We start from the raw sequence: 14,820 nt of genomic DNA on the forward strand, positions 1-14,820 counted from the left end.
AGTGCTGTCCCCTCTTTCATTTCTGATATTAGTAATTTATGTCTTCTGTATTTTTTCTTAGTTAGCCTAGCTAGAGGGCTTATTTATATTATTGATATTTAAAAAATATCTTTTGGTTTTGTTGATTTTCTATATTGATTCCCTGTTTTCAATTTCATTGAGTTCTGCTCTCTTATTATTTTTCTTTTTCTGCTTCCTTTGGATTTAATTTGTTCTTTTTCTAGTTTCTTAAGGTGAAACTTAGATTTTTGGTTTCAGATCTTTCTTCTTTTCTAATATATACATTAATTGCTATAAATTTCTGTCTGAGCACTGATTTTGCTGCATCCCATAAATTTTTATAGTCTGTGTTTTCATTTTCATCTAGTTAAAATATTTTTAAATTTCTCTTGAAAGTTCTTCTTTGACCTATCTATTAGAAGTGTGTTGTTTAATCTTCATATATTTTGGGATTTTCTTTTTTTTTTTTTTAAAGATTTTATTTATTTATTCATGAGAGAGAGAGAGAGAGGCAGAGGGAGAAGCAGACTTCCCGCGGAGCAGGGAGCCCGATGCGGGACTCGATCCCAGGACTCTGGGATCATGACCTGAGCCGAAGGCAGACGCTTAACCATCTGAGCCACCCAGGCGCCCTATTTTGGGATTTTCTAATTACCTTTCTGTTAATCAATTTCTAGTTTAATACCTTTGTTATTTGAGAGTAGACATTGTATGATTTCTATTCTTTTAAGTGTTAGGGTATATTTTATGGCCCAGAATGTGGTCTATCTTGGTGAATGTTCCATGTGAGCTTGAATAGAAGGTAATATATTTTTTTAAGATTTTATTTATTTATTTATTTATTTGAGAGAGCGAGAATGAGAGAGAGAGAGAGCACATGAGAGGGGGGAGGGTCAGAGGGAGAAGCAGACTCCCCGCTGGGCAGGGAGCCCAATGTGGGACTCGATCCTGGGACTCCAGGATCATAACCTGAGCCGAAGACAGTCTCTTAACCAACTGAGCCACCTAGGCGCCCAGAAGGTAATTTTTTTTAATAATGCAAGTCCAGGAGTCCCTTGTGGAAAAGATTGACAAGTATCACTTTTTACCTGTCCTACAAGTGACGAACTATGATACATTTGTAGCAAATTATAACTTACTACTAATCTCAATAAGAGAAAAACATTAACCTCATTAAGAATTGGCCAGAATATTAAAAAAAATAATTCATACTATAAGAACTATATAGTTCTGCAGTAAGAACTAGGCAGAAGTAATCAACCTTATAATATTATAAAAATAATTATCAGTATAATTTGAAATATAAATGAGAACTTCCATTTTTACTACTCATATTGGCAAAGATATAGAAATTAGGTATTAACTATACCAGCTATAGTGTGGGGAAGAATATTCTCACACCCTCCTGGTGGGCAGGGTGAATTGGTAGGTACTGCCTCAATAGGGGTCAATTGAAAATTTCTTTCCAACTTTAAAATTCAGGTAGGACCACATCAAACTAAAAAGCTTCTGCATAGTAATGGAAACAGTTGATAAAATGAAAGGGCAATGTATGGAATGAGAAAAAATATTTGCAAACCATATATCTGATAAGCCATTAATATCCAAAATATATAAGGATTTCTATAACTCAACAGCAAAAAAACCCCAAATACGCTGATTTATAAATGGGAAAAGGACCTGAATAGACATTTTTCCAGGAAAGATATACTAATGGCCAGCTGGCATATAAAAGATGCTTAACCTCACTAATCACTAGGGGAAGTTGAAGATTGCAATGAGATATCATCTCACACCTGTTAGGATGGCTTTTACCAAAAAGATAACAGATAAGTGTTGGTGAGGAAGTGGAGAAAAAGGAACATTTGTACACTGTTGGTTGAAATATAAAGTGGTACAGCCACTATGGAATACAGTGTGGAGATTTCTCAAGAAATTAAAAATTGAACTACTATATGATTCAGCAGTCCTACCTCTGGATATATATCCTAAGAAATCAAAATCAGTATACTGAAGAGATATCTGCACTACCATGTTCATTTTCACTGCAACATCATTTACAATAGCCAAGTTATGGAAACAACCTAAGTGTCCACTCACCAGTGATGAGTGATGAATGGATAAAATAGATGTGAGATATCTTTATAGACATCTAAATAGATAGATAGATAGATAGATAGATAGATAGATAGATAGATAGATAGATAGGCAGACAGTGAAATATTATTCAGCCATGAGAAGGAAGGAAATCCTGCCATTTGCAAACACATGGATGGTGTCTAGAAGACATTATGCTAAGTGAAATTAGCCAGAGGAAAGCAAATACTGTAATGATCTCACTTATATGTGAGATTTAAAAAAAAAGTCCAATTCACCCAAACAGAATAAAGTGGAGGTTACTAAGGACTGGGCTGGAGGAGATAGGGATATGCTGGTCAAAGAGTACAGGCTGTGTTATGTACTTGAAATTTGCTGAAAGAGTAGACCTAGGGGCGTCTGGGTGGCTCAGTTGGTTAAGCATCTGCCTTTGGCTCAGGTCATGATCCCAGTGTCCTGGGATCAAGCCTTGCCTTGGGCTCCCTGCTCAGCAGGGAGTGTGCTTCTCCCTCTCCCTCTGCCCCTCCCCTCTGCTTGTGCTTTCTCTCTCTCTCTCTCTTTCTCTCAAGTAAATAAATAAAATCTTAAAAAAAAAAGTAGACCTTAAGGGTTCTCACCACACACACACACACACACACACACACACACGGTAACCATGTGAGGTGATGGCTGTGTTAATTAACCCAATTGTGGTAATCATTTCACAAAGTATACATGTGTCAAATCATCACGTTGTATACCTTAAACATATAGGATCCATTTGTCAATTATACCTCAATAAGCTGAAAAATCTGTTTTAAATAAAAGAATAATGTACTACATGTTGGCTAATTGAATTTAAATAAAATAAATAAATAAATAAATAATAAAAGAATAAAAAACAAAAGAGAAAAGGTACATAGGAGATACATATTTGATTCTTTGCTTCTCTAGAAATGTATTACACAGCCATACATTTGTGTGAATTTTGGCTGGATAAATGACTCTAGTCAAGGGTTCATTCTCAGTATTGCAAAATTTGTTACATTTTTAATTTTGTTTTGTTTCTTCATTTCAGGGCACTGTTGAGCAGGGCAATGTGTTTCTATTTTCTGGTACCTTTCACATGACCTGCTTTCTGATTGTTGAAAATGTCAAGATCTTCTTTATATTCTTATTATTCTAAAATTTTATCCTCTGATACACTTCCAAGAGTTTACCAATTATTTATAACTTGATTTTTCAGCGGGGGAAGGGAAGCATAAGTGTACTTCTCTTTACTGAGAATATACTATATACCAGTTAGCTGTTTAATTGGATATTCCTCTTAATTAGATTTAGTATGTTCTTAAACGAGAATGGATCTTGGAATTCCCTCATTGTGCACAGGAGTTTTTATCTGCAGGAGTTGGGTTGTGTGAGGCCTGCTCATTGATTAACACTAACTCTAGTTTTCACCCACATCACGGGTATTGAGCCCAACCTGTTTGTGATCCATTTCTCTCCTTTCCTGTAAAACTCTCCTTTACTTCTTCTTTTATGTTTCTCATCTCTCCTTCTACCTTGAAGTCATTTATTTTCATTACACGAGTATAACTCAGGATTTTTGTTTCAGGGATTTGTGCTATTCAGGGATGTGTCTATAGACTTTTCTCAGGAAGAGTGGGAATGCCTGGACTCAACTCAAAGGAATTTGTACAAATATGTAATGTTGGAGAATTATAGCAACCTGGTCTCAGTCGGTAAGTATACCTTTCTCCAAAAACTCTAGAGCCCTTTGGAATATTTGCTTCTCCTGAGAAGATTTTCTCAACTCCTTTCATATATCCTATGCGTTTCTTCTCCCTATTCCTAAAGACATGCTTGAGCTTTGTAGAGTTGGGACTGTGTAGCTTCATTGGGCCTAAGGCCAAAACTCCACCCTCTCTCCTTTTTTGTGGCCCTGCCAATTTATTTGCTGATCATAGGATAGGATTTGTGTCCTGGGACACCTACGACATAAAAAGTCTCCTTTCTTCTCTTATGAGTAGGTCTTTGCATTCCCAAGCCAGATGTGATCTCTTTATTGGAGCAAGGGAAGGAGCCTTGGAGTGTTTTTGACAGTGAGCTGACAAGAGGCCTGTACCTAGGTAAGTGATTGATGATTATACAAAGGAAGAGGAATGTAGGATATAAACCAGCTGCTCAGTAAGGAGATCACATCTTTGAGATGTTTGGAGGAATCTCCCCTCAAAGGCCTACAACTATTAAGAAAAGTAAACTCATCATGAACTTCCAAATGCCCACACCTTCACCTTCAACCTTTTTCATGTATGCATGAGTCTTTAATGACCTTCTTGTTTTCTGGCACAAAAATATGTTCCAGTCTCATCTTGTATTTTTCTTTCCCCAACTTGGAATTAGCCAGCTCATTAAGAAGCCTTATTTTCTCGGGGCGCCTGGGTGGCTCAGTCGTTAAGCGTCTGCCTTCGGCTCAGGTCATGATCCCAGGGTCCTGGGATCGAGCCCCGCATAAGGCTCCCTGCTCTGCGGGAGGCCTGCTTCTCCCTCTCCCACTCTGCCTGCTTGTGTTCCCTCTCTCACTGTGTCTCTCTCTGTCAAATAAATAAATAAAATCTTTAAAAAAAATAAAAAAAAAAAGAAGCCTTATTTTCTCTTAATAGGGAATGGTGTTCCTTGACCAATATCAGTGTTCAGTGCACTCATTGCTACTGGATTTTCATTGCTTTTATATCTATTAAGTACAAAGAGACAGGGAACATATATTTTATAAGTGAATCATACTAATAACTGTAACTGAAGTCCAAAAGACAAGATTCTGTCTCACTTTTCTACATCTCAGTTTTGTAACTTTTTCTTAACAGTGGAAAACCCTATTTCCCACAACATGAGTATATTTGTTCAAGCCTTCTGTTCCAAATGCCACAGAATACTTTCAAAATTAGAATACCAGCACAACTACTGACTGAAAAACCTACCTGAAGTCATGTTCAAGATTTATTACAGTTTCCTTTTCCTTTTTCCCTTAGAATAGGTTACACCAAGGATTTCCAGAGTACAGTTCATAAAGTTGCTAGATTAATTCTTTTTTGTGCATTTTCAACTTAATATACCTATCTTTTTTTAAAGTCATATTAAGTATTATGACCTATTTTTTTAAAGATTTTATTTTATTTATTTGACAGAGAGATAGAGAGAGAGCACAAGTAGGCAAAGTGGCAGGCAGAGGGAGAAGGGGAAGCAGGCTCTCAGCTGAGCAGGGAGCCCAATGTGGGGTTAGATCCCAGGACCCTGGGATCATGACCTGAGCCTAAGCTAGCTTGCTTAACCAACTGAGCCACCCAGGTGCCCTTAATACACCATTTATCTTAACTGTTAAGTTTAGATTATTTTTAGTTTAGAATTGGAATATATAAAACATTTATATGCTTTAAAAGTCAATATAAAAATATACTTAGAGAAGTTATGTTTGCAACCCTATCTGCTTCATTCATTGCCATCCTCACTCTAGGTATTTGGTGGTAGGGGGAGGGGGTTGGTTGAGGTAGTCTGATTAATCCTTTCTGCCTTTATTTTTTCAGAAATAGAGCATGTTCACATTTATATTCCCAATTCTCCTTCCCTCTTGTACATGGGATAGTATTCTCTCTGCACTCTTTTTTTTTTTTTTTTAAAGATTTTATTTATTTATTTGACAGAGAGAGACACAGTGAGAGAGGGAACACAAGCAGGGGGGAGTGGGAGAGGGAGAAGCAGACTTCCGGCGGAGCAGGGAGCCCAGTGCGGGGCTCGATCCCAGGACCCTAGGATCATGACCTGAGCCGAAGGCAGACGCTTAACAACTGAGCCACCCAAGTGCTCTCTCTGCACTCTTTTTTACTGTCCTGTTTTTTTTTCTTTTTTGATTGAGAGAGAGGGAGAGAGCGCATGCGCATGTACACATGCAAGTGGGGGGAGGGGCAGAGGGAGAGAGAAAATCTTAAGCAGGCTCCACTCAATGTGGAGCCTGACGCTGGGCTCCATTTCATAACCCTGAGATTGTGACCTAAGCCGAAATCGAGTCGGATGCTCAACTGAGCTACCCAGGCACTCCGTTCTGGTTTTCTTTTAATAATTATTAACAAGTTGTTGTGGAAATCATTCCATATAGATACGTTGGCAAAAATAAAAAAGATGTATAAAATTGACTTATCTTTCTTGGTGTTATGTGTTGATTTTTGCCATATCTCATTAATTATTGGAATTGTTAATAGTAAAGTTTCCAAGCAGACAGTCACAAAATTTGTAAATATTTTCAGCTTTGTTTCTTGCTTTTCTATGCTTGCAATTTTGATACTCCTTTTAGTCTTATTGCTGTGCCTGCACTGTTCAGGAAGTGTTCAATAGAAATAGCACTACTATGTGTTTTCATCTTTTTTTATGATTTTTATGGGCATGACTTTTTCTTCTTTTTAAAAAAAAATTTTTTTTTAAAGATTTTATGTATTTATTTGAGAGAGAGAGAATGAGAGAGAGCATATGAGAGGGGTTAGGGTCAGAGGGAGAAGCAGACTCTCTGCCAAGCAGGGAGCCCGATGCGGGACTCGATCCAGGGACTCCAGGATCATGACCTGAGCCAAAGGCAGTCGCTTAACCAACTGAGCCACCCAGGCACCCTAAAAATTTTTTTTAGTTTTGGAATAATTTTATATTTACCAAAAAAGTTGCAAAAATAGTATAGAGAGTTCCTATATTCCTCACCTAATATCAATTTCCTCTACATTTTTGTGGCATATTTGAATTTACCTCATCCCCATCATTTTAATTCCCTCCAACATAGTATATCTGTCATAAACTTCATGATTTATCCTTTCTTTGTTTTGCTTAATGTGAGCCCTTATGTATATATCTTCATATATCCCCTTTCTTTTATAAATGGTAGCAGCATATACATACAGTTTACTCCTACCTTGTTCTTCTACTTTAAAAAGTCATGAAGATCATTCAATAGGAATATATAGATACTTCTCATTTCTTTATTAAGTTACTTAGAACTCTATTGTGTGCATTTACGATACTGAGTTCAAGTAGTATTAAGTTGGTGGCTATTTGGGTTTGTTATAGTCATTTGCTCTTACACAAATAGTTCTGTAGTGGATAACCTTCTGCATAAATCTCTTCAGATTCTTTCCAGAAAGTATAGTTTGGGTTCCTAGAATTGGGATTGCTTGCTCAAGGGATAAATACTTATATAATTTTGCTAGAAACTGGCAAATATCCCCGTATGGTAGTTGTACCATTTTTATTTGCTACACTGAATGTGTGAAAGAGGTTACTTGCCTATAGCCTTCTAACAGATTAGGTTATCAGATTTTTGGGTTTTTGCCGAAGTATACTTTGAATTTATTCCAAAATTTAAGAATCATTGACTTCGTCTTTTTCTGATCCCCTTCCCCCATGTCTTTCTATGTCTCTTTTCAATTTCTATACTTTATCTCTCAAATTGCACCACCATATAAGAACTGTAAATCCTATTTACATTATAAACATTGATGTCAATGTAATTCTGCCTTTTCTAAGTTTTGTGTCTTCTCCCTCCCAAAAAAGTGAATGTTTTTGTGTTTTCTTTCAGAATATAAATCTAGGTGTGAGAACAAGAAATTATCTCTGAAAAAGGGTAACTATAAAATAGATTCATCCCAGTGGGTTATAATGGAAGGATGTACAAAGCATGGACTTAAACAGGGATCTCAGGAAAGACATTTTAGCCAAATCTCATGTACCTCTGAAGACATATCCCCTTTCCTTCAGCAAACATCTCTCCCTCTACATCGAACATTTAATACCAAAGAGAAATCTTATGAATGCCAAAAACATAAAAATGCCTATGGACAGGACTCAAAACTTACTACACATCAAGAAGGTCATAATGGCGAGAAATTCTATGACTATAAGGAATATGGGAACACCCTTAGTAGAACTTCAAAACTTAGTTCATATCATTCAGTGCATATTGGTATGAGACCCTATGAATGTGAGGAATGTAGGAGGTCTTTGAATAGTGACTCGAACTTTATGCAACATCAGATAAATTTTACTAGGGAGAAATCTAATGAATTTAGGAAAAGTGGGAAGGCCTTTACTAATGCCTCACAGTTTTTTCTACATCATAGCATTCATACAAGTGAGAAACACTTTAAATGTAAGGAGTGTGTTAGAGAATTTAGTAATGGTACAGCCCTTATTCGTCATCAGAGGATTCATACTGGTGAAAAACCTTATGAGTGTAATGAGTGTGGAAAGGCTTTTAGTACTAGTTCAATATTTAGAGTACATCAGAGGATTCACACAGGTGAGAAACCCAATGAATGTAAAGAATGTGGAAAAGCCTTTCGTCATTCCTCATACCTTACTCAACACCAAAGAATTCATACTGGTGAGAAACCTTATAAATGTAAGTATTGTGTTAGAGCATTTAGTAATGTTTCGGCCTTTATTCGGCATCAGAGGATTCATACTGGTGAGAAACCCTACAAATGTAAGGAATGTGGAAGAGCCTTTAGTACTGGCTCAATCCTTACAGCACATCAGAGAATTCACTCAGGTGAGAAACCCTATTTATGTAAGGAATGTGGGAAGGCCTTTCGTCAGTCTTCAGACCTTACTCAACATCACAGAATTCATACTGGTGAGAAACCCTATGAGTGTAAGGAATGTGGAAGGGCCTTTCGTCGTTCATCAGAACTTTCTCGACACAAGTTAATTCATGCTGATGAGAAATTGTATGAATGTAAGGAATGTGGAAAGATATTGAGTAGAGATTCAATACTTATACAACATCAGAAAATTCACACTGGTGAGAAAGCCTGGGAATGTAATGAATGTGGAAGAGTTTTTACTTGTGCAACATACCTGACCCGGCATCAGCGAATTCATACTGGTAATAAACCATATACTTGTAACAAATGTGGAAAAGCCTTTCTTCGTTCTTCAGACCTTATTCTGCATCAAAGAATTCATACTGGTGAGAAACCCTATGAGTGTAAGGAATGTGGGAAGGCTTTTGCAAGAGGCTCAAATCTTAATCGCCATCAAAAAGTTCATAATGGTAAGAAATAGTATGAAAGTAAGCTTTGTAAGACCTTTAAGCATGTCTTTCAGGTAACATGACATGAAAGAGAAATCTCAGAAATGTAATAGGAGAAATCCTAAAATTTATTGGTAAGAAAATATAGAAATATAATTAATATGAGAATGCCTTATGTGTTTCACAGTTTAACTACCATAAGAATAAAATGAATATTGGAAGTCCTCTATCAATAGCTCATTCCTTTCTAAATTTTAAAAACTTTCTAATCATGAGTGGAGAAAAGTGAAAAATCTTTTTTGTTGCATTTTTCATATTTTAAAATACTTTAAATCCACTTTATTTTTATATAGCTGTAAGTAGTTCGGTTTATGCATAGCTAAAATACTATATTATTATGTTGTACATTAAATTTTTGAATTTATTTTGTTCTCACCAAAACTCTTATTACAGCACAACTTATTCAGTAACTATTTTCTGAAGCTATTTATGCACAGTTTTGTGACATTTTATATTTTTAATGTTATAAGCTTGGATATAATGAGTCTTTTTATACCCCAACATCCAATTTGGAAACTCTTTACTTGATCTTTTTATAATAAATTTATACCCGCATATCTTTGCATCTGTACCATTTTATTTATTTATTTATTTTTAAAGATTTTATTTATTTATTTGACAGAGAGAGAGACAGTGAGAGAGGGAACACAAGCAGGGGGAGCGCGAGAGGGAGAAGCAGGCTTCCTGCCGAGCAGGGAGCCCGATGCGGGGCTCGATCCCAGGACCCTGAGATCATGACCTGAGCCGAAGGCAGATGCTTAATGACTGAGCCACCCAGGCGCCCCTGTACTGTTTTATTTAAAATATCATTACTTTAAGGGGTGCCTGACTGGCTCAGTCAGAGGAGCATGCAACTCTTGATCTCGGGGTTGTGAGTTTGAGCCCCCATGTTGGGTGAAGATGTTACTTAAAAATAAAATCTTTTAAAAATAAAATATCATTACTTTAAGATATATATTTTAATATTGATAAAGTGATTATTTGTATATATAAATTAATATTTTTATTTCATAAATGTGATATTTTATTGTAATAATTTTCTCTAAATTTTTAAATTCTACAAAGAAGCCAATAAAGTTAGCTTTCATCCCCCAAAGGGGCTATAACTATGGTCAAATTGTTGGAACAAATCCTTTTATAATTTTTTAAAGCAAATTTAATCATATTATTCAAATTGTCTCATAAATTGTCTTCTTAATGACAAGATATGTCATATAGGACATTCCATGTGATTAAGTGCATTAATAATGTTAATATATATGACTGTACCATTATTTTTACCAAACATCTATGGTCAAATAATATGACTGACTCCACTTTTTTTGTTTGTAAGGAATGCCATGTTTAGCATCCTACTTGGCACACTGTACTTGGTTGTCTTCTCTTCATTGTTTTTGAAATCTCTGCATACCTTTTGACATGTACATATTTTAAACATGACAGATTAAACTGGCTTCCTTTTTGACCATACTGTACTATGCCATTTTTCTCTCCTTCCCTCCATGTTATTTATCCTTGTGGAGTTTTTCCTAATGATTTTGCCCAAATATAATGTAGGGACTTTAATTTTTTAAAAAATAATTCATTTCCATTTCAACATATTTATATTAAAAACACATTCCTATATGTTATTATAGTTTATGTGAAATGGCATGGCTATATTCACTAGTATATGTGGGTTTGGTAAGGATCAAATGAGTTAATTTACACAAATGCTTATAATTAAGACTTTAACATGCTCAGTAAATATAATCCATTATCAAAATTATTTTTTTCCTTTGTCTATTTTATTATTTATGGAATGGCTCTTAACTATGGTGTATATTTTATTTAATATCAGAAATTTAATATTGGAGAAGAATGTTAAGCCTCTAGTGAATATAGCAAAGTCATCATCATTCATTCCTTCTTGGGCGTGAGATGATCCATCCTGAAGAAAAAAAACATAAGAATATAATGAATAATGCCTTTATTCGTATCTAACCTTATATGTTGAATCCTAAAATTTATGTCAGCATGCAACATTATTGAGAATATTATTGCCCACATTATCTGACTGATTAAAAAATAATATTGGATTGTAGGAACATCTGACTCTTGATCCAATGCATGTTTAAGCCAACATTTGTCTAAGGATGAAATATGAACAAACTGCAATTTTTTTGAACATAAAGGTTGCTGAGTATCCTACGCAGCAAAACCTGTGGGAGGTGGGCAGAATTACTCACAGAACTTACAACTCTAAATCCAGACATGTAAAAAAATAAAAATAAAAAAATAAATCCAGACATGTATTACAATAATTAATACTTGAAATCGGGCACTGGTGTTATAGGGATGTAGAGGAAACTTCCATGTATCTGGGACTCAGACTGCCTCTAGAGTGGGGTTTAGCTTGGCTAGTGCTGGTGTCTCTGTGGAGGTATGATACAGGTGGATCTGAGAAGTTTGGAACAACTGCGAACTAGAATCAACAGCTTCTACTGGGAACTATGGCCACTAATAGGGCTTATCACTTTTCTATTGCTGCATAACAAATTGCCACAAGTTTGGCAGCTTAAAGCAATACACAATTATTATCTCAAAGTTTTCATGGCTACATGTGAGGGCCTGGCTTAGCTGGGTCCTTTGCTCAGGGTCTTACAAGGTGGCAATTGAGGTGTCAGTTGGGGATGGTGTCTCACCGAAGGCCCAGGGTCATCCTCCAAATTTACATGTTTGTTGGCAGAATTAATTTCCTTGAAGCGATAGTAATGTTGGCTTGTTTCTTCAAGGGCGGCAGAAGACATTTTTACTTCTGTCTCTGACCTATAGATCTTTTAAAAGGCACATCTCTCAGAATCTGCCCATTCAGGATAATCTCCCTTTTGACCCACTTAAACTGTTTAGGGACCTTGATTATATCTGCCAAAATCCTTCACCTTTGCCATATAACTTAACATAATTATGGAAATGATATACCATCATACCATCATTTTTGCCACATTTTATTCATTAGAAGCAGCGTATGGAGGTGTTAGGGTTGAAGTATGGAGATAAGATACTACTTCAGTGGCCTCATTGCTTGTTTTTGAGGCAAGGGGAAAGCAACCATCTTTTCCTTCGTGAAAGTGGGGATACACCACACAAAACAACAATTTTTGTTACTGGGTCCCTTAGTTCTTGTCCCAGATGCACCAAAGAATTGGGAAACCTGAGACCAGAATGGGGAGATAGAGTTTATTGAGTAGATAAGTGTAGAACACTCAAGAGAGAAAGCGGGCTAGTCCCAGAGCAAGAGTGGCAATGGCCCCGAGAAGCTCTAGCTGCATCCTTTTAAGCCTGTTTTCTGCATAGGTAAATTTGGCTTTGATTGACAGCTGGTGGTTATAGAACATTCTGGCTTCTGTGCATGTGCCTACCCATGATGCAGTCTGTCATAATTGTATTTATTTATAATTGTATTAATTTACAAATGTATGAGTTTCTAGTGAGCTTTTGCTGTGAACTTAAAGTTACTTAACGGAAAGTTGCACCTTTTGTGCTCATGCTCAGTTCTTGGACGTCCCCTTGTGGCTTTTGAGCCAGCTCTGTGGCTAGGCCTTTCCTGTTTTGTTAGCCCTTGGTGGTGGCTCTGAAGGTGTGGCTGTTAACTCTTGGGGGGTGTGCCCAGCATCTGCTTAATCCCTCCTTGCTCATGCCTAACCAACTGCCTAACACTTTTAAGTAATTCTTATCTCAAAGACAGTCCCACTTTTCATCATCTTTGACATCTTTACTCTTCAGTGTCCAATACATTAACCAGTAGACACATGTAGTTACTTAAATTTAGATTTAAAGTAATAAAATTTAAAATTCATTTTCTCTGTCTCATAGGCACGTTTCAAGTGCTCAACAGCTGCATGCAGCCAGTGGCCATTGTATTGGGCAGCATATTATAGAACATTTCTGTCGTTGCAAGAAATTATACCGCACAGTCCTATGACATAAATGACCTTTCAGTTATTGAATTATAGGAGAAAACTTGGTGTTCATTGGCTCTGTTGCATACCCTGCAGTGATATCCACAGACAGAGTTGGCACCAGTTATTTTGTGGCTTCATCTAGATCCAGGAGAAAAAAAGTTGTATTTTATCACCCTTTTGCACATTAAACTATGATGAGAGACCAATCTGAAGTTGCCTTGGTAGAAAATTAACATAGAGAAGTCAACAAACCCATGTCCAAATATTCTTTTTTTTAATTTTTAAAAATATTTTATTTTTGCGAGAGAGAGAGCATGAGGGAGGGGATGGAGGGCAGAGGAAGAATCAGACTCCCCACCGAGTGGATGTGAACTCTGGGATCATGACCTGAGCCGAAGGCAGGCGCTTAACCGACTGAGCCACCTAGGTGCCCTCATGTACAAATATTCTTAAAAAATAGAAGATCCAATAGAAAAAAAAAAAACTGCTTTTATGGTAGTCACAAAAAAAAAAGCTATCAAGAAATAAAATTAAATAGAAATGTCCATAATCATTATGGAAAAATACTAATCCCTCCTTGCTCATGCCTAACCAACTGCCTAACACTTTTTAAGTGTGGAAAATAAAAATTTTCCAAAGCAATCGGGAAATGAAAAAATAAAAGGATATAACATCAGGGATTGCAGTACTGACATCGTTAAAAAATCATAATTCCTTAGCTTATAAATGTGATGCAATCTCAATTAAAAATACCCAGGAATTTTTTTTAGATATATGAGCTAATTCTAAAGTCTATATGGAAAAATAAAGAAATCAGAATAACCAGTACAATTCTGAAAGAGGAGAAGAATTGGATAATTGGAACCATCAGATATTAAGACATACTATAACTCTATAATAATTAGGAGTATAGCTCTAGCAAAAATATAATAGAACACTAGAACTACTTAAAAGTCCAGCTATAGATCCAAACACATAGGAAAGATAGTATATGATAATGAAGGCATTTTGGATCATTTAATACCCTTTGAATCTTGAGGAGTTGGATGTATTATATGTATATGTTACATATAGGTTTTTCAACAAATGTTTTTAGTAGCCACATGGCAAAGATAGGACAAATTTGTATCCATATTTATTCAAACAGTCTGAAAGCGCCACTCCATAGTTTACTCAAAAACAAAAAGAGAAGATATAGCTTTAAATAGGACTGTTGACTACAGCCTTAAGGAAATAAATTAACATCAGGAATGGGAAAAAGTGACATCAAGTGGCCTCTGATATGATACATTAAGAAGGACACAATATCACCCATGGAGTATTCTTGTCAAAATATTTAGCCTAGGGGCCCCTGGGTGCCTCAGTCGGTTAAGCGGCTTCCTTCGGCTCAGGCCATGATTCAAGGGTCCTGGGATGGAGCCCCGCGTCGGGCTCCTTGCTCAGCAGAGAGCCTGCTTCTCCCTCTCCCTCTGCCTGCCTGCCGCTCCCCCTGCTTATGCTCTCTCTCTCACCATCTCTATCTCTGTGTCAAATAAATAAAAATAAATTTAAAAAAATATTTAGCCTGAAGTTCAACAAGACTTATATAATTTATCTTTTATTTAGCCTATGCAAAAATTAATCAACCATGGACAAAAATTTTAAATCATTAAAAAAATCAGTCTTGGGTCGTAA

At 36.2% G+C, this 14,820-nt stretch overlaps 1 protein-coding gene across 1 annotated transcript; it reads left to right on the forward strand.

Moving 5' to 3' along the window:
• Positions 1-946: 946 nt before the first annotated feature.
• LOC102750419 (uncharacterized) lies at positions 947-10,672 on the forward strand. The gene is made up of 3 exons (XM_031026011.2): positions 947-3,818; positions 4,107-4,205; positions 7,688-10,672. The coding sequence occupies exons 1-3, from the start codon at positions 3,785-3,787 to the stop codon at positions 9,172-9,174; spliced, it is 1,620 nt and encodes a 539-aa protein (XP_030881871.2). The 5' UTR covers positions 947-3,784; the 3' UTR covers positions 9,175-10,672.
• The last annotated feature ends 4,148 nt before the right edge of the window (positions 10,673-14,820 follow it).

This window comes from Leptonychotes weddellii, chromosome 16 (assembly GCF_054177405.1).
Source record: "Leptonychotes weddellii isolate Sample4059 chromosome 16, ASM5417740v2, whole genome shotgun sequence".
Classification (NCBI taxonomy): Eukaryota; Metazoa; Chordata; class Mammalia; order Carnivora; family Phocidae; genus Leptonychotes; species Leptonychotes weddellii.